Source organism: Kryptolebias marmoratus, linkage group LG3 (assembly GCF_001649575.2).
Source record: "Kryptolebias marmoratus isolate JLee-2015 linkage group LG3, ASM164957v2, whole genome shotgun sequence".
NCBI classification, from domain to species: domain Eukaryota; kingdom Metazoa; phylum Chordata; class Actinopteri; order Cyprinodontiformes; family Rivulidae; genus Kryptolebias; species Kryptolebias marmoratus.
Genome location: NC_051432.1, coordinates 2,422,584 through 2,446,454, shown reverse-complemented (window position 1 = coordinate 2,446,454; position 23,871 = coordinate 2,422,584). Strand labels below are relative to the sequence as shown.

At 43.0% G+C, this 23,871-nt stretch overlaps 2 protein-coding genes across 3 annotated transcripts in view; both read left to right on the top strand.

Annotated features, from left to right (window-relative positions):
* cfap52 (cilia and flagella associated protein 52) overlaps positions 1 to 4,587 on the top strand; it is a 22,124-nt gene extending 17,537 nt beyond the window's left edge. Inside the window, exons 13-14 of one of the 2 annotated variants that reach the window (XM_017427717.3) lie at positions 3,610 to 3,721; positions 4,069 to 4,587. In XM_017427717.3, the coding sequence (XP_017283206.1) occupies positions 3,610 to 3,721; positions 4,069 to 4,250 (294 nt within the window). In that variant the 3' untranslated portion in view covers positions 4,251 to 4,587. Of the gene's footprint in view, positions 1 to 3,609; positions 3,760 to 4,068 lie in introns of both variants that reach the window. The other variant, XM_037974624.1, reaches the window with a different exon arrangement.
* Positions 4,588 to 8,950: 4,363 nt separating this feature from the next.
* Positions 8,951 to 23,871, top strand: part of usp43a (ubiquitin specific peptidase 43a) — a 191,987-nt gene continuing 177,066 nt past the window's right edge. Inside the window, exon 1 of the mRNA XM_017427695.3 lies at positions 8,951 to 9,794. Coding sequence (XP_017283184.1) covers positions 9,189 to 9,794 — 606 coding nt within the window. The 5' untranslated portion in view covers positions 8,951 to 9,188. The remainder of the gene's footprint in view (positions 9,795 to 23,871) is intronic.

Below are 23,871 nucleotides of genomic sequence, written 5' to 3'. Positions count from 1 at the left end.
TGGGGGGGGGGGTAGGATTACATTTCCTTTTCTATATTTTAATTTAAGCACGGTCCTGTGCAGAGAAATGAAATCCAGCCTGAGACTCATAAATGCGGAGCTCTTTCTGTGGAGCTCTGCGTGACCAAATGTAAACTACGTACACGGATATCATTCCTGCTTTCAGTTAAAAGAACACCTAATTGACTTTGAATTGTAATCCGTTTAACATGAAACGGCCTCCGGACTTCATAACACTAATATGAGCGTTGACATGAGCCACATAATCTTATATTAGAGACTCAGTCGTACAAGATGACTCAGCGCGCTGATTTTATTGACCAAATCCAGCTATGCCTTCATTTACAACAGTTTGCCTGTGAGATTTAATCAGCTTGTTCGTGTAAAGAACAAGACAGGGCCACTCTTGCTCTGTGGTACGATGATGTTTCTGCTGCCTGTGCTATAAATAACTCCTGCCAACAATTGCCTTTTTGTGCAACTCGGTACTTTGACAGCTGTGAGGCTGTAGAGATGATTAAACCTCATTCAGATCAGCGAGTTAGGGGTTTAATAGGTTGGGGCGACAAGTTACAATCCAACCAAAAGGACCTGCTCATTTCCATACAGAGCAAGAAGATCACCAAAACAGAAAAATGTTTAAGATAAAGTCATTGGAAACGTGATGAAACCAAACAATGTTTCTCGTCCAGTAGTGTGTAAGTGTTGGTAGACATTTAGTAGCCGTATTGCTTGAAAAATATAACTGTTGAACATTCTAGTTTCTAATATGATTGGATGGTATCCAGGTGGCAGGAGGTTAAACAGTCTGTGAGCAGAGTGAGAGGAATCTTTTGCAGCACTGACGGCCTTTTTTTCCTGCACTTTTCCTTAAAAATGAACTCAAAGGATGGTGGAGAAACACTGATGTCTCTGTCAGCCATTCTTCCCAAACATGAGAGGGTCTTCCTGTCAGTCACACTTCAGTCTAGAAGTAGGCCGATTATGGAATGACTAATGTAATTAGCCGATATTTGGCGCTTTTAAAATAATTGCTGTCAGCCATGCCATGTATACTTTAACAATTGCCAAGTAAGAAAATGAAGACACACCAGCAGCTGCTAGAGTTGGCTCAGTGTAGCCCATAATTTAGTTTTTTTTTAAAGGAAGAAGGCTTTTGGATGTATGTAGAAAGTCTACACACCTTGGTTAGAATGCCAGGTTTTTGGGATGTACAAAAAATAAATCCATGATAAATCACTTCAAAGCTTCTTTTGCCAAAAGCAACTGTCTAATGTAGATCTGCATGTCTTTAGTGTGTTATAGAGTAAGCCAAAAAATGTGAAACAATTTGTTTATTTTTACAAATATGTGCTACAATAATATGGACTGATTAGTTGGTGCTCTTAAAGAAACTATTTGGATCAAACTAAGTGTTGGACCTTAATTAGTATCACAGGTGCCTTTGAGCTTTCCAGCAGCCACTCAGCCTATTTAAAGGAAACAAACAGCCGGTGAGTAGTCTGGTATCGTTGTGGCACCACACTGAACGTGGAGCAGAGAAAACAAAGAGCTGTTTGAGGAGCTGAGAAAGAAGATTATAGATATCCATGTTAAAGGGTAAAGGCTCCAAAACCATCTCCAAGCAGCTTCATGTTCCTCTGACCAACAGCTGACAAGATTACGTTCATGGGACTGAAGCCAACCTCCCAGGATGTGGACGCAAGAGGAAATGCAACCCCAGGTCAATCAGCTGGAGAGTGCAGATGGTAGAAAAAGACCAAATGAATCCATCCAAAACCATTCAAGTCGAATTCCAGGGTGAAAGATCGTCACTTTCTGATCGCACCATCTGTGACATGAATCCTAATTGGGTCCATGAAAGAAGTCCCAGAAGGACTCCACTGATGGGAGAAAAACAAAAATAAACCAGAGAGGAATTCGCCAAACTGTGTGTTAACAAGCCCCAAAATATCTAGGATTGATGAGAAAAAACGGAAACTTTTTGGTTTCAGTCATATCAGCCGTGTTTTTTTTTTTATTTTTATTATTACTGTGGAAAGGAAATAACAAATTCATCCACATCTGTAAAAAAATCAAACTACTGAATTGGCTACATAAGTGTGTGCACTCTTAAAGATCCATTTCACTTCACTTAAACTTAAACTAATAGTTTGTTGAAGCACCTTTTGATTTAATTGCTGCCTTTGTTCTTTTTGCTAACACACCTGCCATCAATTAAAGCGACACTAATCAGCCTGAAATACCGCTCAGCTGCCCCAGCAGGGTTTTTCTGTCATTTACTCAGTTCTGTCCTACAGTAATGTTCAAGGTACACAGAGGGCTGACAAAGCATCAAAAGGATCAGGAGAAGGTTAAAGCTTTCCTCAGCCTTAGAAATCAATGGGACGCAGTGAAGACGATCATCAAAAGGTGGAGGACATTAACAAGAACTGGACATCCCTGTAGAATTGATAAAAAAGACAAGAGGCCTACAGCAACACTGAAGGAGCTGCAGGAACTTCTGACACATGTGTGGGTTCTACATGTGACAACAGTCTCCCGTGTTCTCCATATGGCTGGACTCTGAGAAGCCTTTTCTTACAAAGAAAACATTCAGGCTCAGCTAAATGCTGTCTCCTCAAAGCATAAGGGACAATGCGTTCTGGTCTGGTTTATGGCCACGTTTCCAAAGGGCATGTTTAGTGAAGTAACAAGACCGTGGATCACTGAAAGAACTCCATACGCCCACAGTGAACCATGGTGGTGGCAGCATCATGCTGTGGGGTTGCTTTACTGCAGCTGGACTCTTCAGACAAGGTGGAAGCACTGATGAACAGTTTAAAGTACCTGTTGGTTTTTGGCCCAGAATCTTCAGGTGTCTGCTATAAAAGCTGAAGATGAAGAGAAATGTTGTTTTTAAAATGACAGTTACCCCAAAGCATGCATCCAGATCAACAAAAGAATGGCTTCACCGGAAGCACATTTGAAGTAATGAAATATCCTATCCAGAGTCGAGACCTAAACTTGATAGACAGTCTGTTGGATGAACTGAAAGGCTGTTGAGCAGACATTTTTCTAAAATCCACAATCAGCTCTTTAGTTTATCTGACACTGAGAGACAGACTGTCTCCACAGCAGCTCACTAACAGTTCTACCTCACATCTATAAGATGTTTCTTCATCGTTGCTGATGAGTCCGACCACTGTTATCAACAATTTTAACGTTGATTTGTGCAGAACTTTGCAGAAGAGTCACGTGTCAGCATGACGGAGCAGGGACGTCCTACTACCGACACAAACTGTTGTCTTCCTGACGGGAAGTTTTTTCGGTTCGAGCAGAGAGAGCTTCACTATAAGCTGCGGTGGGGACATCGTGTTAAAGGCTGACGAAGTTTACAAGACCCTGTGATTCATGCTGCCACTTGCAGCGTCACCAACATCCATCAGTCATTAAAAGTAATCGATATAATATTTCAGATCCTAGCAAATGGGTCAAAATGGATCTTTTTTTAATTGGTTTGGGGCTAAAACGGTAAAGTAAGGAGACAGTGTAAGATAAAGAGAAATTCTGCTTACCGTCATGTTTTTTTGTTGTTGTTTTTTTTTCTTCTGCAAATTTGATTCTCAGGTTGCTTACTGGGAAGTGTACGAAGGCGCTACCATCAGAGAACTGGAGGGCTCCCAGTCTGGAGCCATCAACGGCATGCACATCACCCAGGACGGCAGGCACTTTGTGACAGGTCCGGTTGTTCCTCACGTCTTCTGTTTAGAGCTCTGTGTAAGCATTCATTCATCATTTCGGGTACTCGCCTTTTCCCAGACATAGTCATTAATAAACAGTTGTCCCTGCTTTGTTCCAGATTATGCTCATACGGTCAGATCAAAACGGGATTTTATCATGCTTGGTAGCTAGTTTCAAAGTGCCTTTTAGTTCAGATTTATATACTGAGCTTCCCATTCTTCAGTTTGTTTGTTTTTTTAAGTTTAATCTCCTCACAGTCCCTGTTTTCAGCTCCCTCGCCAACGCCCGTAGGCAGACTTTGCTCCGATTCTGATATATATATATTTTTCCACTTTTTGCCGCCAGGTGGAGACGACAAACTGGTGAAGGTTTGGGACTTCATGGAAGGTGGGGTGACCCACATAGGCATAGCTCACGGTGGCAGCATCAGCAGCGTCAAGATCTGCTCCAACAACCGCATCCTGGTCAGCACCAGCGCAGATGGAGGCATTGTGCGGTGGAAGTTCCCTCACCCCCCCTCCATTTAAATCAGAAGCTTTAAAATACCATATCCTAACTTTCAAAAATATTTGACCTTTTTTTTTCCCCTCACCCCCATATACTTATTTATGCAAATGTTCCTTTGAGAATTCCAACTTTTTGCACTAAGTGTGCAAAATAAATTTACACTCTGAGATCAGTTTCATTAAGCAGCAGTGGCTGTTTAGGTCAGACAGGATTTAAAACCCTGTTACTGCTTGGAAACCTCTCTGAGTACGTTTATTGGACGTTTTTGCCTGCTTTCTACCCATCAGTCTACTCAGTGAACCGTACTGACACATTAAAATGTCTATTTTCATAATAGTTGGCAAATCCATTAAAATCTTAAAATGAATTATCCTACTCAGTGTATTTATTTTATCTTTTTAAATATAAAATGGTGAAAAGTCGTAGATTAGGGTAGCGGTATCAAATCATTTCTGTAGCTTTTGAGTTCCCAGGTTTGGAAGAAGTTGGAAACCGTCGGGACCCAATACTGCCAAGCTTAGTAAGAAATTTGTCGACTCTCAGCTGAGCTTCAGGAATTGCTTTCCAGAAATTCCCAAATTAGATGGAGAGCTGAGCATCTCAGCACCCCTCGGTCAATCCTTTAAGGTGACGTGGTGGGGCAGAAGCTGTTATTTGTATAAATATCTCTAACAGTAAGCTTGGTTTTTACTAAATTGAACGTATTGAGTTTGTTTAGAACAAAAAGTTAAAGACAGCCTGTTTAAAAATAAATCCATATTTGAGTAGAATCTGATGAGTCTGGCAGATACCTGGAACCGCTCATCATCCCTACAGTTAGGCACGGTGGTGGCAGCATCATGCTGTAGAGACATTTCTCAGCTATTGGCAGGTAAGAGATCAGTTAGTAATGAAAACTGTTTGATACGCCTAAAATACAGAAAACTTGTATAAAACCTTTAGGCTGAGACAATACTTCTGACACTGCAGTTAACTAAAGCCGGGATCAGCCGACTAACTCAGCCGTCTCGCACATGTAGACCATAAAATCTGATGACGTGATGAGTTTGGTTGAACTTCCGCATATCTGGTAAAGAAAATGAAACAAACTCCATCTGTATATTCTGCTGCGTATCTAGAAAGATTTACTGGAGAAGCTTTAATTTCTCCCAAACGGGAGAGTCAGAACTTGTTTTATTACACTTTCATACATTTAGAAAAATACATCTCCATGCTTTTACTGGGTAATAATGATGGACTGAGTACAGACTGAGTGTATTAAAAAAATAGATCTACAGAAGGACAAAGCACCCCACAGTGTTCAAAGTTCCATCTGATATCATTTTAAAGATTTTGCTTCAAAGGACATATAGTTCACATCAGAATAACTTCAGTTTTTGGGGGGGGTTTTTCTGCTAGAACAACTGAGCAAATGGTGATAAAACCACATAAAAAACAAATGTTGTATTGTTGCTCAAAGTATGATTCACCGCTGCAAAAAGCAGCGCCAGCACACGACTCCTTTCAGCTCATCTAATCTACTGTTTGAGAGCCTCTGTTGAAGAGGAGGGGAAAATGTATGGAAACCCTGTTGCTTTCTGGCTCACTTTGTCATTTGCTGAAATAAAAGAATAAATAAATAAAAAAACACCTCAGAATAGCTCTGTAATGTCAGGGATCCCCACTCGTCTTTTGCCAAACTTCTAATGAATGATCATAAAGAGCGGCGGTGTCAAACTGAGTCGTGCTCAAGAGGTTAAAATATGTAAGGTTACAATTTTCTTCCGGATTTGTTCATTTGGTGTGCTGGTATAGCATGTTCCTTTTTTTTATTTTCCTAGCTACGAATAGGAACGTGGGAAAAAAAAAAAAGTACAGTCACTTAACTATCTAGTCCAATAAATCAGCACATCTGGTCTACTAAATTCAATCTTTGGCACTGCTGAGCTGTGAAATTAAGCTTCAGATGATTAGAATACTCCTGAATCCTGCACAAAAGATGCTGGATCCATATTAAAACCCAGAGCTGCGCATAATGGGTCTGGGGCTGAAATGGTACAAAAGGAACCATTTTGCTAGCTTTTGTGCAGCCTTCCTGTGGAGCAGCACTGATGTGCATAAAAAAAAAAGTGACCAGGCTTTTTCTGCAGCAGAGTACTGTGAATGAAGTTGGGTTTGAGCTCTTATGAGCCACTGATGTGTGCCGCTCTACAGTGGGCTGTGGACACACAGATGGGTCTGTTGAAGGTGGGTGAGCAGTCTGAAAGCCGTCCGTTACATCTGCATTAAGAGTGGTGAAGAAACATCTGTATACAGGGTTCTTATTCCAGACTGATCCGATTTATGTGAACTTTTGAATCATTTTTGATGCTGAAACACTGGTAAATTTCCTCTAATTTACGATGTTTCAACAAAATTCATTTGGGAATGTCCCAAGACAATTGCAAGTAGCAGATTAAGGTCCTCAAAGGCATTTTTCATGGATCGGTATTTGCGTAGCTGACCACTCTCAGCTCCTACTGTCTGTGGTTGTAGTTCAGTAGCTGCTTGCACCATTTGCAATTTGGATATTTCTCACCAACTTTTTAAAATCCCAACGCTCGTCCGAGTACACCAAGTTCGCCCAGCTAACCCCTTAAGCTAGCACGGCTATTCAACGAACTTTAGAGGAAACTCTAAATAGAAAAGACACAAGTTTCCAATGGACAGAAAGCAAAAAAAAAAAAAGGATTACAAAACGAGTGTCTGAATTCATTGTCCTGAGTGACCGACTCATCCCTGTGATGGACATTGTAGGCAATTCGATAAATGCAGTATCCTACCTTGGCAGTTGGTGTCGCGGGAAAAAAAACATGCAAGACAGGCCAAAGCCAATGCCCAGACTCCCCATACATGACTTTGAAACTGCTCTGTATCGATTACGCCGCGTGTTTTCTGCCTTAGTTTGGAAATTTGTTGAGAAAGTTCCCTAAAAATCAACCTTTGATGAGCTCTAAATTCTGAATGGGTGGTCCGATTTTCAAAAACTAAACTGTTAGCTGTAAAAAAACTAGAAAAAACTAGATCCAGGTACTTATTTTATGACGTATTAATGCTTTCAGAGCTGCGGTACATCCCACTGTCCTGACACCACGTTATCAACACAGTTCTACCTGAGCTCTATAAGAAAGGTTGGCCATCACTTGGCATATGTTCTTCCTTGTTGATAATAATCATAAAAAAACAACCTGAGGAACAACATGAACACAGGTTTTCTTTACTGCAATGTGGAGCTACTGAGGCGTCAACACATGACGGGCTTACTTTAATAACTTTACTGTATTTGTGGTGTGTAAGCCTGCAAGACTGCTGTAAAAAAAAAAAAAAGGAAATTAAGGCAAAATTATTGAACTGAGACTCAATAATACTGGCTGATAAACGGCTCGGGTCAATGTCGGGGAGAAAAAAATCTTGATCGGGACAGCCCTAGTAACGTTAAAGGACTTATCTGCTTTAAATGAATCTGGGGAGAACAAACAGCTGCCTGCTGCAAGACGTGCACTTCCTTTTCTTGTTTTCTGACCATTTTTAAGAAACAAAAACCTTGAAAAGGTTTTTTTTGACAAAAATATGTTTTGCTCAAAATATACAGCTTCCTACTAGATTTATAATTTGTACTTATTTAACCCTTCGTGCTCATTGCTGAACGTATAAAGTCGTTGCATTGTGCGGGACGACATAAACAAAATATGTAAGGTGTCCAACAACAGAGAACGATATTCGTATTTCAGTTTCTGGAAATTGGCAAGTATATATGAAACGAAACAACACTTTGAAAATTGTTTATGTTTATTTGTAGTCGACAAGAAACATATCCTGCTGATTTCAGCAACTTTTAGAATTTTTTTTTTTTAGAAAATCCAACAGGTAAGGAAGTTTGGAAACAGTATTTTTTACGTGTTCTTTTTAAATACTTATCTAAACCTGTAAAAAACAAAAGTCAAACTCCATACTTATCCAGGCTGTGTACCCTGTTTAAACCCTAGTTGGTATAGAAGTACAGGACTGTAAAATAAACAGGTGGACTAAATAAAACTTGGTTATTGGTCAATATTTACTGGAAAAGATGTATGAACTGACCTTGATTTTCTGATGTATTTTGTCAATTTAGTCATATAGAAATATGAATTACCATATGACATAATATACCAAATTTAGAACCAAAATGGCTCATTGGGGGGTGGCGCACCAAAACTAAAAGCCACGCCAAAGTTTCAGGAGTTGTCATACATAGATTGTTTGAAAAATAAAGCTACACCCGCTACAGTTCTCGGAAATTACAAATGTTCACCAAACGAAAAGCTCGGGACTCAGGAGGATAAACTTGTAGGGGTCAGGGGCACCCCTGGCCCCTCCTCGGGGGGCGCCCCTGGCCCGTGGGCCTTGAATTCGACACCTTGTGGAAATGAAAGGCAGGTGATGCTGGAACTGGTCCTACAGGGGGCGGTTTAAAGCCACACTTTGACACCTTTTTAGAACAACTTCCTTCTTCCCGGTGTGCAAACTTCAACAAGGACTCTTCATTGCTTATTCCAATTTTTTAACAACTGAATAATAAACTAATATAAATAATCGCAGGTTCGCTTGAGACCGTCTGGTGTGATGACTGAGTGTTAGAGAGGAGGATGGTTGGAGCTCGGCTGGATGGGAGCCGGGTTTGAAGGGGGGGCTTTAAAGACCCGCCGGGCTCCAGATCCAGCTCTGATGAGGAAGTGCGGCCCACCGGACCTGTCTCCGTGGGGGGGCGGGGAGCAGCTGTGCATGTCTGGGGAATAATGCCGGGAATCCTGTGCCTTATTGGCCCCCGGTCGGTGCCTCCTCGGCGCTGAGGTGTGCGTGGAGGGAAGTTGTGGGCGGAGGAGGGGCAGACAGCCCTGGCAGACAGGTGCACTCCTTCAGTCTCCTTTCATTTCCTCTCGGTCCCGTCCAGCGGCGGAGCCATGGACGCCCGCAAGGAGAGCGGCAAGGCGAGAAAGCAGCCCAAGAAGCCCAAGACGTCGACGCGAAAGGAGAAGAAATACAAACACGGGCGGTTCGTCAGGAGGAAATCGCTGCGGTCCTTCGGGAATTTCATGGGAAGGATCCTGAAAACTTTGGGGACTTTGGCGCACTTCGGCGACGCGGAGCCGCCGGACGCGGAGGACGACGACGGCGGCTTCGGGCAGAGCTCCGCCGCCGCCGCCGCCGCGGGTCCCCGCGGGGACTCGCTGGGCTCCAGGGAGCCCGGCGGCGCGAAGAAGAGCTCCGCGGCGGCGTCCTCCTCGCACGGCTCGGTGAAGGAGCGGCTGTCGTGGTGCTACGGCGACAAGACCCCCGGCGTGCTGGGGCTGAAGAATCACGGCAACACCTGCTTCATGAACGCCGTGGTCCAGTGCCTCAGCAACACCGACCTGCTTGCCGAGTACCTCGGGCTGGAGCAGTACAAGCCAGACATACGAGGAGAGGAGGCGCGGAGCTCCGGGGGAGAAGTGACGGAGAAGCTGGCCACGCTGGTCCGGGGGCTGTGGACCCTGGAGTACACCCCGCAGCTGTCTGTGGAGTTCAAGGTGAGGACAGAGGGTCTCAGGCTTCACCTAAGAGGACCGAGCTGTCGCTGCTGCTGCGGGGCAGAAAAAGGGGGTTTGTTTGTTTTTGTTTGTTTATTTTTTTTCTTCAAGTTTTCAGCAGGGTGGAGTTAGCTAAACAGACCACTGCTGGTTAAGGTCTTCAAAATGCATCCAAGTGTTGAGTGAGATTTAATGACTTTTTTGTGATATCTGGTTAAATATGGGTTTAAAGAGAATTAGGACGATTTTTTTTACACAAGAGGTAGAGAATCAGCACAACTATTTGTATTTTATCAAAATCCGCAGGTAAAATTGGTTAAATGTTAGGGTAGAATGGGCCAAGTGTTGGTGTAGAGTGGGCCAAGTGTTGGTGTAGAGTGGGCCAAGTGTTGGTGTAGAGTGGGCCAAGTGTTGGGGTAGAGTGGGCCAAGTCTTGAGGTAAAGAGGGGCAACTGTTGGGGTAAAAATGGCTAAGTGTTGGGGTGAACATGAGGCATGTTGAGGGCAGCCATCTCTCATCGGGCTGTCTTCATAAGTTAACCAGTTGTAGATGTACATTCAGTCATTTCCTTCAGCAGGTTTTTTTAAAAGTTGACCAGTGCTTTATCTGATGTTTTTATACTAGACACACCCATGGACACACACACTCTAGGCACTTTCACAAAACAGTTCGGCAAAATGGCTGCAAAAACCTGCCCGTATGTCTGCTGCCTCTGCCCGTTCACAGACCACAGATGGAGCCGGCCACGTCCCGCACAGACATGAGCTTTCAGAAATGAAGCGAGCATGGTGGAACCAAAAAAAAGCGTGGAGCAGAACTCAGCTGCGTTGAAGTGTGATGGTTTTCAGAACATGACAAATGAACTTAGTTTAGCAATTTTCTTTGTGGCTAACTAATGTTTTAACTAAATACAAAGCTGCTGTGCATCGTCATTGATCTTCCCTGGGTAACAAATCTGTTTGTTGTTGTTTCATCTCACGATCATATGCCATCACTTCGCCACATCATTGAGCCACAAACCCAGCTTACCGTTTCTCGACCATTTCGGCTCTGTTGCTGCCTCGCCTTGCGGCGGGTCAGGGGTGGGTCGACTCCAACCCCTTCCTTGCTGCCTCGGCTCGTTCAGAAATCCCACTGAGGCCGACAGAAGGTGTCTAAATCCAGGCTGGGGGTGTTTTTGTAAAAGAGCCTACACAGGCAAAAGCATTGTCGTCTGCCTTTGCTTCGTAGCGGTGTGTTATTAAACCGTACCTGTGCTTTTTGGACACTCATTCAGCAAATGATGTTGTATGGTTTGGCTTTTTCGAAGAACTGGGAGAGTTTTCAGAAAATTAGATGGAGAATTCATTTAGCCAAGACAAGGAACTATCTCCAAAGGCAGTAAAGCTGAAATAAGTTTTCTTGTAAAGTAGATTTGAATAAAAACATCCTGACTGGGTATTTAAACTAGATTGTCTTGGGATTCTATTTGGTTGGTAGAATCCGACCGTTCTTTTCTCGGACATTAATCTGTCATCCACTGCCTGGAAAACGATGCAGCCACATCCCCCAACCAATCAGAAGCCTCAGCAGATAAATGAGAACTCTTGTCCAATCAGTGATGTTGTTACAACAACGGTGCTTGCTTGTTTAAAGATGGCTGCGCCCATGGATTCATAAAAATGGTCAAAAACAAATTCAAGGAGGAAGAAAATCATCATTTACTGTTAATAAAGTTACATTTTGCATCGTTCTGCAGATCGGGGATGACACAGGGACTGTTCTAGGGAAATGTTTAGAAAAACAATTTGTCAACCAATGAAAAGTTGCTGGTAGAAATGTGGCCAAATGGAGGTTTTATGAGGCGATTTTTGCCGGCCACCGGCTAATTTTGAACCTCCTGCTCCAGAGCCAAAGCTACGAAAAAATGATTTATTCTAAATGTATTCTGTTTTAAAAATGCAATGAATTATTCCCTTCTTATATAACCTTTAGGATAATCTCTGCTGTGCTCGGCAACAAAACCTGGGACCAGTCAAAAAATGTTCTTCAGTGTGTACAAAGTATTAAAACCAAAAAGCTCTGATGTTCCAACCGTGTGATTCTTTAAACTAATGTAACAGTATTTAAACCACTAGGATCGGTTCCAGTATGACTAAAACCATTGAATCCAAACAAGTAGTGTATTTATCTTGATGGATAAAATAGGATAAAGTTTGCTGTGTTCATCTGGCTGTTCTGGAGCTCGGTGTGTGTAGGAGGAGGCGTTTCAGGAAGTCTCTGTTATCTGTTCATTGACTGAAGGATGCCATCACCCTCGGGTTTAAATATTTACACACATTCTTCTCACGTGAATCTACCAGGTCAAGTGTCAGGAAACAAGTTCTTTTATGGCCTCGGTGAAACGCCTTTTATCAGCGCCGAGCTACCAGGGAACAAAAACAAAAAAAGACATTTTACCGACACAGCAGGGGTGTGAGGAGATGGCCTTGTGACCGAGATCAGTCAGGATTTTTTTTATTGCGTTAGTGGTAGTTTTGTGTGGAGTGCCAGCTGGTTACTGATCCTCAGACTGCAGTTTCAGTTTTACCTGTTCCCACTCTTCCGGTAGTTCGCCCGCATTCTTGGGACTTTCTTACATGCTGCGATCGTCGCCATCTTAGAAAAGGCTTCCACGCTGCTGGGATCGCGCCTGGTTGTTGGACGTCAGCCCGTCCAGCCGGGCTCAGATGAGCCACAGTCGACCACAGCCGGCTCGCTGAGAACACGCTGTAGTTTGCTTTAGAAGAGGTCGAGTTGGCTGTGGCGGACATCTTGAATTGGGATCGACTCCTGAAGTCAATCAGTTGTAGATGTACACCCAGTGTTTACTTTCTGATCGTGTCGTTCAAATCCGCCCAATGGTTAGTGAGATATTTTGCTGAAAGACAGCCAGATGTGACTCCAGCTCTGATGCCAAAGCAGCACTCAGGTTATGAGTTTGAGGTGACTCTCAGCTACTACCGCACAACATTTTAGCTCAATATCTGTATTGATGTTGTGTTTGCTAAGGTTGATTAGCTGTGGTGGCCATCTTGAATTGGGCTGACACAAAATTGAATCGGTTGTAGATGTACAGTCAGTGATTACTCTAAAAAAAACCCCAAACAAACTTGGATTGATGCTGTGATCTGTTCCTGGGTGAAAAGGTGAAACAAGATGTTTGTGGTGCGACCACATTCAGGGACCCCCCCCCTCACTGAGGAGACGGGGATGGTGGGAGAGAGACGAGGGGAGAGGATAGAAACGGTGACATTGCTCGCAGCGACACCTACATAAATGTAGTTTGTAGGAAACGGTCTAATTGTTATCGCCAGGCCTCTTTTTTTTTTTTTTTTTTTCCCTGACTGTAGTTTTGTTCTTTGAGATCGGGTCATGAGGAGGGGTGCTGATCCTGCCAGCAGAAGTCACAGAGCCTCGGCTGTAAATACCACAACAACTTCAGGCTTTTTAACTGAGATGCAGCAGGGACTAGTACTGAAAAATCTGATTAAATGTGTCTCATTAGCATGAAAAGTATCATTTTCAAAAAGATATATAATGACTAAATCCCCAAAATGGTGACCTTTAGTCTGTGTTTAAATAAATCTAATGGAAGGACAGTATCCCTCCGTTTTCTTTTACTTGCTTCTCCTCTCCGGGTCATGGGTGGAGTTTACCTGTGCACTCATGAGTTTACTCTGGGTACTTTGGTTTCCTCCCACAGACCAAAAACATTCATGTTAGGTTAATTGGTAACTCTGGTTAATTAATGGTTGTTTGTCTTTTTGTGTCCCTATGATGGACTTGCGACCTGTCCAGGGTGTCCCCCTCCCCTCCCACAGTGATGGCTGGAGACAACAGCTCCCTGTGACTAGCAAGGCCACTTGTGAAACTCCAGGCCTCGAGGGCCGCTGTCCTGGAAGTTTGAGGTTTTTTCTGCTCCAACACGCCTGATTCAAATGGTTTAATTACCTCCTCAGCAAATCATCGGCCCGGTCCCAATACTCGCACTACACCCTATGCCCCTCTATGAAGCGTGTACTCAGTCGAAGTGCACAGAAGGATTCATGTGTGCAGGTTACAAGCACGCAAAAATTGGAGAATTGGGACATCATCGACTTGCGCCTCTGGGCCGTAACTGTGACATCCTACAGGGCAGGATCGGTCGCTGTTTTGGCATTTTAAGAAGGTGCCAGTACAATTTCAAAAGTACAGTTTAGGTATTTTTGCTTTCCAAAGTCATTGCAGGAGATACTTGGCTGTTCTGACTTGTTGAATACGGAGCAAAGTTTGATAGTATTCACACCTGTACAGCAGAGTGAAACAAGAATTATTTCAATACTTCACATTTAAAAACTGCTTTTTTTGGTGACAGCTCTCTCTGTCACCACTGCCATATTTCTGTTGTTTAATTCAAAACCCTTTCATTGTCAATAAAGATAATAAAAAAAACCAAACTGAAACGTCACATGCAGCGATGAATGTTTCTCCACACATAAAGGAGAAGCATTGAAGCACTTGAGGCGTGTGCACGTTTTAGGCCAGTGCTGGAGTGCAGTTTCAATCTGCAGGGGGGGTGGGGGTGGTGACGACTTACACCAAGTCCCAGATGACGCAGGCGCCGTCACAGCTGGCAGTCACGCACTCCGTGTCATCGCTCTTGATCTTGATGCACGAGACGGTGGCTTTGTGCTCCTTCATGATCTGCAGCAAACGATGGCCGTGAGGCAGCAGCTCCCAGACGCGCACCTGCACATGGTAAACAGCAACCTGTTCACCCTCACGGGAAAGCTCCGTGTTGTTTTATTAACCCGAAAACCCCAAAATATGTCGTGTTTGATGAGGTTCTAAAAATCGGGTGGCCTTGCTACTGTGACCCGGGATGGAGAAGCAGGTGAAGAAAATGGATGGATGGAAAGCCAATATATTTATATTACAATATTTTACATTTAGAAAAAAAAGAAGAAGCATTTCTTGCAATCCTCTCTAATATGTGATGGCAGTAGAGTTTTAATATATTAGCATTATTGAAGCACTAACTATTATGAGCCGAACAGCTCATCCAATTAAACGAGCAGCTTACCACAAAGGAAGGCATATCACCCTCCGTCTGCCAGAGGTGTAAACTATGATCATCTCATGCTGAGATTTGACTAAGTTGTAGCCGTTTTTGGCCAAATCTCGAGAATAATTTTATGCACGATCTCCCACGATTTGCACAGCGCTCAGAGTGCGTGTTGTGAACGACTGTCAGCCACTACCACCCCAAACTGTAGCTCCATATCCGCAGGACTGCCTGAGCTGTTGCCATTTTTTGTGTCGACTAGCTGGGGTGGCCATCTTGAACGGCGTTAGGTTGATCACTTTCTGAAAGTTTCACTGAAATCAGTCCAAAAGGCTCATAAAATATTTTGCTAACAGACAAAGAACAACAGAAAGAAACACGATCGCCCGCCTTTGCTGTGTTCAGTGTGTCCAAAACATGTGGCAGACATTAGGGATTTTGAAATAAAATCTCGTGTTTTGATAAAATCTTTGTCAAGTTGAGGGAGGTCAGAGCTTTTTAATTCCTGCAAGTCCACTTTTTTCTTCTGAGTGGAACCTGGAGGGATGAAGAATCATTCTTTTTTTTCATTTGGTTTTTTCATTTATTCATTTGATGGAAAAACGAGTTCCTTTCTGGTGATTTGTCACCCAGCACTGAGGAATTCCAACCCCATGGTTAGTTTGAAAGGGGAACCTGGAACATTGGACAGTGGGTCGGAGCAGCAGAGGTTGCTGGTTCGGTTCCCACCTCGGATCTTTGGAAAGGCCCCAGTTGGTCTCGCTCTGATCGCTGACGGTGTGTTCAGCGTAAGCTCGTAAAGCTGCTGGGTCGAGCTCCACCTGGCCTCCCGGTGCTGAGCTGCACAGAAACGCTCAGCGGGACTGCCTCCCGTTTCAGCTCTTTTTCAGCAGAGCTGACGGGGATTTTATTTTATTTTTTTTAGGTGTTTAGATATTAGGGGTTTTTGAGGTTTCTTTAAGATTGCAACGCATGTCTCTGCTGCCTGTCTGTATGCACGTCCAATAGTTTGTTCTGTCAGCAAAATATCTCATGAACAACTGCACAGATTTTAATGAAACTTTCAGAACATAATAACTTGATGCTTATCTATCTCATCTATTTTGTGTGTCTGTTAGCAAAATATCTCACGAACCACAGGGCACATTTTAACAAAACTCTCAGGAAGTAATCCCTGAATGTACACCTACAACTGATTAACATTTGACGTCGGTCCGATTCAAGATGGCTGCCACAGCCAGTTGACCTTAGAAAACACATAAATGGCTAAAACTCAGTCAATTTTACAGATATTGAGCTAAAGTTTGGTGTGGTAGTAGCTGAGCATCATCCCCTGTACATACTCTGAGCGCAACATGTTTTGCTTACGCGTTGGCCTGTTAACTCATGAACTAATGGGCGGATTTTAATGAAAGTCTCAGAAAGTAATCAATGGACGTACACCTACAAGTCATTAACAATTGATAGCTGCCAGAGCTCATCGACCTTAGCCAACACACAAATTGCTACAACTTGGCCACATTTGCAGATATTGAGCTACTTTTGGTGTGCTACTAGAATATAATCCTCTCCAACACGCACCCCCTGGCACTAACACATCTTGCAAGACCTCGGACGATCACATGACATCACTCATTTACAAGCGTTGCCCCGAAATCTAATCATAAGATGATTTTTCCTTTAAAACTCCGGCCTGAAAGGCTGCAGGCGATATGCATTCCTTTAAGAAGCACAAGGCCTCCAATGTTATTTGCTACGCTTCTTCTAGTTGTTGAGGGAGCGGAGCTCGTTTCAAACACAGAAACGAGACCACATGCAGTTACTGTTAGGAGCCGCCATATGCTGTTGGAAAGCAGCGCGCTCCGTTCGAACCACACGGCTGTGACGACAGCAACTATAAAGACGCACGCGGAGAAGCGTGTCCGCGGCGTCGCGCTAAGCAGCTACAAGACGAGATCCTCTTTTACTGCGTTATTATCCCTCTGAGAATTGACGCTGAACAGGCGGTCTGCCCGTCCACGCCTCTGATCGTGTTGCGCGTTCAGAGGGAAACTTCGAGCCTCAGCTGCGAAACCCTTGAAGAATCAATTTCTCAGCCTTTCCCGGCCCGCGAGCCATTCAGAGGAGATGATTTCCATCACATCTCATCTTTTCTTTGTTTTTGTTCTTTTTGCCTGGCTTTTCATCGACGTAGATGTCCCATTGGAGGGTTCTTAGTTGGCGTGCAACGGGGTGCAGAAGTCACACTTGGTACAACAGCAACAAAAATAAACATTTCTCTTTAACAAAGAATAACTCCACCAGGAGCAGAGAGAGAGAGAGAGAAATCCCCTAACCTTAAAGGTATCTTTTTTAAATGTATTTTTTTTAATTAAGAATTTACTAGAGAAATGAGTGCTTGTTTCTAACAATTTTGTCTAAACCCTGATGCAAAATCAAAGGCAACAGAGAAAGAAATAGCATCTCCCAATGAGAAAATACAAAATAAATGAAGGAATGCATATTGCTAACAAGGCCACCTGATCTTTATAACCTCATCAAACACAACATATTTTAACACCATTAGATAGATGTTTTAAAGACAAATCCAACACAATTTGGATTTTTTTAAATCTGTCTACTGGTTACTAATTTATTGTCAAAAACTGATCCTCAGAACGGGTCTAAATGAATCCAGCTCTTAAACAGGCAGCAGTAGAAAGTCCTGTGTTTAACTTCCTGGAGCTTCTGTTCTCACAGCGGGCTGAAGCTGAGGAATCGCTCTGATTGGCTGGAAATCTTCAGATCATTCCTTCATGGATAACACCTGAGCAAAGCAGTCCAAGGAGCCAGCTCCTGCTCGCAGATTTTTTTATTGTCAGTTATAAAATGTTTTCTTTCATCTGAGTTGAGAAACGAATGAATGAATTAGCTCGATCATTGCCTGACCCACTTAGCTGTAGCGCTACCGTGCGTCGTTTATTTAACGGACTAAGAACAAAGAGAGGATGGATGGGTTGGGAGGGGACAGGTAGCCTTGCTAATACTGCCTGCCAACTTTAACGCCAGAGTTATAGACTAAGATCATCTTATACTGAGAAGGGACAGAGTAATAGCCGTTTCGATCATGATCTCACGCTATATTGCGAGATCTTGGGTGATCTGTTTGCGCTTGGAGTATGTATTGGGAATGAGTCACAGCTGCTACCACTTCAATTTTGAACTCAATATCTGTAAAATCGATTGATTTATAGCCATTTTTGTGCAGGCTAAGGTTGATTAAGTGTGGCAGCCAACTTGAATTGGATCGACTTGCATCTAGAATCCATCCAGTGGCTCACATGATGTTTTGCTAACAGAGTTGACGTCAAGAACTAAAGCCAAAATCTCAAAGGTCAGGTGGCTGTGGCGACCGTCTTGAATTGAGTTGTCTCTAGGAATGTGATCAATGGAATCAATTTTAAACGATCTACAATTGACAGCTAGGACTTTTTTAAAGAGTCAGAGACGTGTGCTGCTGCTAGTTTTGCTAGCTGGGTATCTTTGTGTTCCTTCATTTTCACCAACCGATTGTATATTCTGACAAAAAATGAGCTCATCCGTAACTGTAGTTTCCATTTTTTTAATCCTTTCAAAATAAACTACAGTGGCTGAAACAGATGCTGGGTGGCGGGGGTGGCGGTAGGTGTTCTGTAGTTCGGAAACAACTTGACGCGTCACTACCAGGTGCTGGTTTTTATTACAAAAAAAAAAAGAGCAGCTGTGACAGTCATATTAATCTAATTCACCCAGTTTGTTAAAGTTGATCAGTTGTGGCTGTACATCTGGTGATTACTTTGTCAATATCAACACCAATTTATCTATATAGCACATAAAAACAACAGATGTTGACCAAAGTGCTGTACGATTCAATGAAATGAAACAGGATAGCAACAATAAGAACAAGAGAACGTATATTTAAAAGTGAAGTCAAAACTAAAGAAAAAATACTCAATAAAAGAAAACTTAAACTCTGTTTAAATCAAACACCAAAGAATAAAAATGAGTCTCAAGCAAAGATTTAAAAGTTTCAACAGTCTCAGCGGTCCGTAGGTGAAAAGGTAAGCCGCTCCAAAGTTTAGGACCACAGATAGCAAAAGCTCGATCACCTCTAAGTTTTAACCTGGATCTTGGAACATCTAAGGTCGTATTCAGACCTGACACATTTGGTCCGCATTAATCGAAGCAGAGTTCGTTTCCAGCGTTGGTTCCGGACTTTTTGTGCAGGTGTGAATACAGTCATGCGAACTCCGGTGTGGATCAAACAACCGGACCGAGACCCGCTTTCTGAGGTGGTCTCGGAACCCCGGTGCGGTTCGCTTCTGGTGTGAATACAGACCGGACTTGAACTGAACTAACTACGTAAAGCATGCACCTTTTTGGACTTCACGGGCCACCGTTGCTAAGCATCATGGGACAAATAGCATTATTGCTGCTAATGCTAACACCACCTCACACATTTGCCGGCGCCGTTCCAAAATTAGAAGTAAAACGTCATTAAACCGACGTTGAATGAGCTGCTCTTGAATTTCAAAATGGTACTGTAATTGTACCAACAGAACGAATGTGCACACAACAAAAACAGCACGCAGGACTTCCATCTTTATTTCCAACCGCTGCCCCCGTCTTTCTGTCCAATGGGAGCAATGACCGTCACCCACGTGGCTTTGTTTATAAATTATAGTCCGCTTACAAAAAAGCACAATGTGAATGCAAACCGCACCAAACGAAAAAAATAAAAGTCCACTTTTGGTCTGGACCAAACAAGCGGACCAAAGGACTTTCCTGGTGTGAACACACCCTAAGAAGCCGCTCGGTTGACCGAAGTGCTCTTACTTGGAGTGTGGATGTTAAGGAGATCACAGAGACATGATGGGATCAAAACTTTTAAAGATTTAAAAAGATCTTAAAATCAATCCTAAAACTAACAGGAAGCCAGTGGAGAGGAAGCCAGAACTGGAGATATATGATCTCGTTTTTTTTAGTACCTGTTAAAAGACGAGCAGCCGCATTTTGGACGGTTTGTGGACGACGCAGAGACGATTTGTCTAGTCCAACATTCAAGGCGTTACAATAAGGTTTATTAAAATCCATCAAGTGGTTCATGAGAGATTTTGCTAACAGACAAACGAGCTTTTTACCGCCGCGGCTGTTAGCGCAGATGAGACGTGCGCCCTTCTCAGTGGAGGTGGGGATCTCCTGTGAGCAGCGTATTCGTTACTCGACCGTACGCACCAGGCTCGTAGAGAAATCGGTCTGATTTTTTGCTGTGATTTCTCACGAGACCTACCTGCGCGTTCCCCGCTGCGCTGAAGGTGAGCGCGTCCGAGGATGATGCAGGGAAAAGCGGGGCAAATACAGCTAAAAGTGGAAGGGTGCTGGGAGGAGAAGATGGGGAGGAAGGACAGGTGCTATGCAGCTGAGAGGCTCATTTCTGTGTGTGTGTGTGTGTGTGAGCCAGGAGTAGCTGGGCCGACAGCGGCTCAGCTGCTCTTGGTTAGTGGAAGAAGAGGTCCTTCAATGTGGTAAACGGACAAATATAAATAATAAATAAGACGAGACAAAGGGGACAGTGAGGTAGTGTGTGCCTGTTTAACAGAAACTGATAAAATCGTGGATAGAGAGTGGTGGAAATTAGTGGTGAGAATCTTTACAGTTCGTTTTGGTAATGAATGCAATTATAAAACAATCACCAGCGCATTTGACCATTTTTAAACTTCAATAACTGGCTCATTTTACATGAATATACCTTGATTTAAACATTGTCAGGCCTAATAAATAGTACTCAATTAAACTGATCAAAAACGACCAGCAATTATAATAGGTGCTAACTTAACACTGAAGCCACCATAGGAAAGCTAACGCAGTTAGCATTGTGTTTTTCACTGTAGATTTAAATATAAATCAAATGTTCCAAAGTCAAAATAAAGACAGTCATGTTAGGATGGCTACGGTAGCTCTACTGGGACAAGTGGCACAGAGCAGCAACACAGATTACCGTTAACAAAATGCATTTCTGACATTTAAAAACCGATTCAGAATCCTCTGTGTCCGCCACGCCGTGCATCTGTAAATAGATTTTGCCCTCCCACTCCTAATAGAAACGGAGGTCGGAGGTGACCTCTGCCCCTCGTCCGGTCCAGTCCGGTCTGTTCCAACAGGGGCTGTGATTTATTTTATTTTTTATTTTTTCACCAGGCTGCTGAAAAATGAAACCAAGCAGCCGGTACTGAGAGATCCCATCGAGTCTCATTCCAGCCACACCTCGGAGCGCGTAACGATTCGCCGCTCATTGTGTGTGTCAGTGAGGAATCCACCCGGGCCTGTTCGTCAGGCTGAGCCACAGCCAGGGAAAGGTGCTCTTCGTCTGCTTCTGCCTGGAGGAGGGGAGGGGAGGGGGGGCAGAGACAGAGAGACGGGTCATCTGGTCGATGGCTGTTTATAGTAAATTCCTGCCCGACTGCTACGCCGAGCTGTCGTTGTTTACGCAGGAGGAGGATGGATGGAGGGAGAGCGCGAGGGGCTAATGGTGTGTGAGGTGAAGTAAAGGTTAAAAGGTAAAACTTTGAAAAGCGGACATCTGGGTGTGGATGGAGGAGATGCTGCTGCCTGCTGAGGGGTCACCCTCCCCCCCCTGTGGAGACAACACAGGAGCACGGCTGTTTTATGTCACCCCTTATCTTCTGCTAATCCGTTTGTTTTCTTTGCCGCTTTCTCAGCTTGGGGGGGAAAAACCGCACAGTTCCACATTAGCCCACTTCATTTCCTATTTAAGACTGAAAAACACATAGGGATGAACTCCTCCTGAGTGCCTATTGATTGGTAGACGGATCAGGCCAATTATTTCTCATTTTGAGGTAATCTGCATTGGTCAGTAAACAAAAGCCTGAATACAGACCTCGTTGTGTAAGAATAAGTCTCCTAGATGTGCGTTTATAATGTAAATGCTCCTCGAACAGAAGAACATCATGAACATCATGGTGGGATGAAGTGGAGACAGACTCATTGTTGCAAAACTTTTCACCCCCCCATCGCTGGGGGGGTGTGGTTTTCAATTTAGACAATTTAAGACAAAAAAAGACAGAAAACCTGAACACAAACAACTGTTTACTTGCCTTTCTGCTACAATCTTTAAATCAAACCAGAGACTCTCAGTTGGACTGAGGTCTGGGCTTTGACTGGACCGTCCCAGAACCTTTTTAACTGGTCCTCCTTAAACCCAGAGGAACGAACCCTTTTGTACAGGTTTTCTAAAGTGGTATTTTACACCAACCCCCTAACCTTATTTGTTACTAAAACCTGCACTGTTTACATCACCCAAGACCTGTAGGACTCCCTGAGTTCAAGGCAAAACAGAGACGAACCTCAATGTTTTAGGACTGGAGTCAAACTTGGGTTTGTCAGACAAGGATCGATAAGTTGGTGGAGCGGCAGCTATTGTTATCTTAGTGACCAAGTCTTCCATCAGGCCTTCTATCAATCAGTCATGTAATCATTTCAAGAATGCCGTTCTTTGCTGAATTAAAGGGCAGTAATAATAATAATTCAAAGAGAAAAATATTTATTGACCCTTCAGAACAAGCTGCCAAATGAATAGAAAACTGCACACCTGCTTAAAACGAACATTAGAGTACCATATTATTATTATTATTATAGATGCTGTTTTTTTAATAAAAAATTCTTTAAAGCAAACATAATACGAAAATTTGTGTGTGCTGTATAAAATAAAGAGTAAATACATAATAAATATAACCATCCCTATCTGTTTTCTTGGAAGATGTTCTTGCATTTATGGACCACACAAGAGGACGGTCCAAAGCAGCAAAAGATCTGCGGAGCCTGGCTGCTGCTTAACCCCATAATACTTATAATAAACCAGAAAGAATACAGTCCGTTTGCCCACACACTGTTTTCAGCATTTTGATTCAGCTTATGTTAAATCATATAATTAAATTTGTCAAGTGTTTTTGTCCATCTGAGATGTTCTATACCCAGTTTTGTATACTTATATTTCTACATGTAGCCACAGGTGCATGTTGCAGTCATTCAGTAATGATCAAAATAACTGAATAGATATAATATTTAAAATAATTAGATATTAATCTGCAAATCAAAATACAGAGTGTGAGAACACATTGCACGTTGACAGCTGTGTCAGCAAAAAGATGTACATTAAGACAGTAGACTTATCAATGTAGAATTAATATCAGCTAGATGTAATCGTGCTACAGGAATATAAAGTTTTTCTGCTCTTTGTAAAATAACACTGGAAGTCCAACAGCCGATGTTAGCTAGTGAATTAGCCAGGTTAACTTTTTATTCGACTGGAGGATATGCTAGCTATTACAGATTGTTGCAAAAGTTTGGCTTCTTCTCAAAGCCAAACCATGCCTATCTGGTTTTTAGTTATAAACCTTTTTATTGTTTAAATAAGTGGTAAAAGGTTTAGGGGGTTTTACTTTCCTTGGTTTGTCACACACAGCTGACTGACAGCTCACAGTAACTAAAGGGGCGAAAGGGAGCGTTACTGTATGCTGCAAACGACCTGAGCAGTCCTTGTTGTCTTTGGCATCTCGTTAAAAACAGTTTTAAACCGTAGGAACAGTTTGATGAAAGGTGGGCGTGCTTTTTTTTTTGTTTTTAATCTTTTTTTTTTATCTGCTTTTGCTCTCCAGTTTTCTCTCCATTACACCAAATAAAACGAGTAGTTACTGTTTTGTAGACCCAGTAATAACAGTCTGGGACACACAGTGACCACTCATCAACGCATGCTCGGGTGGACCTGCTGTCGAGTGAATTAACCACTGCCACTGTTGGCCTTTCAGCTTCGACCGTTAGCTGAGAAGCGTTGAAACCAAGTTCGAAGAATTTGAAATCGACACAGTATTTAAATGTTTTTTTTTGTCAGAGCAGACCCTATCGACTGACCCCTACTTATGAGTGTGCCCATACGATCCAGATCTGGAAACCAAAAATAATCCACAGAAATACCT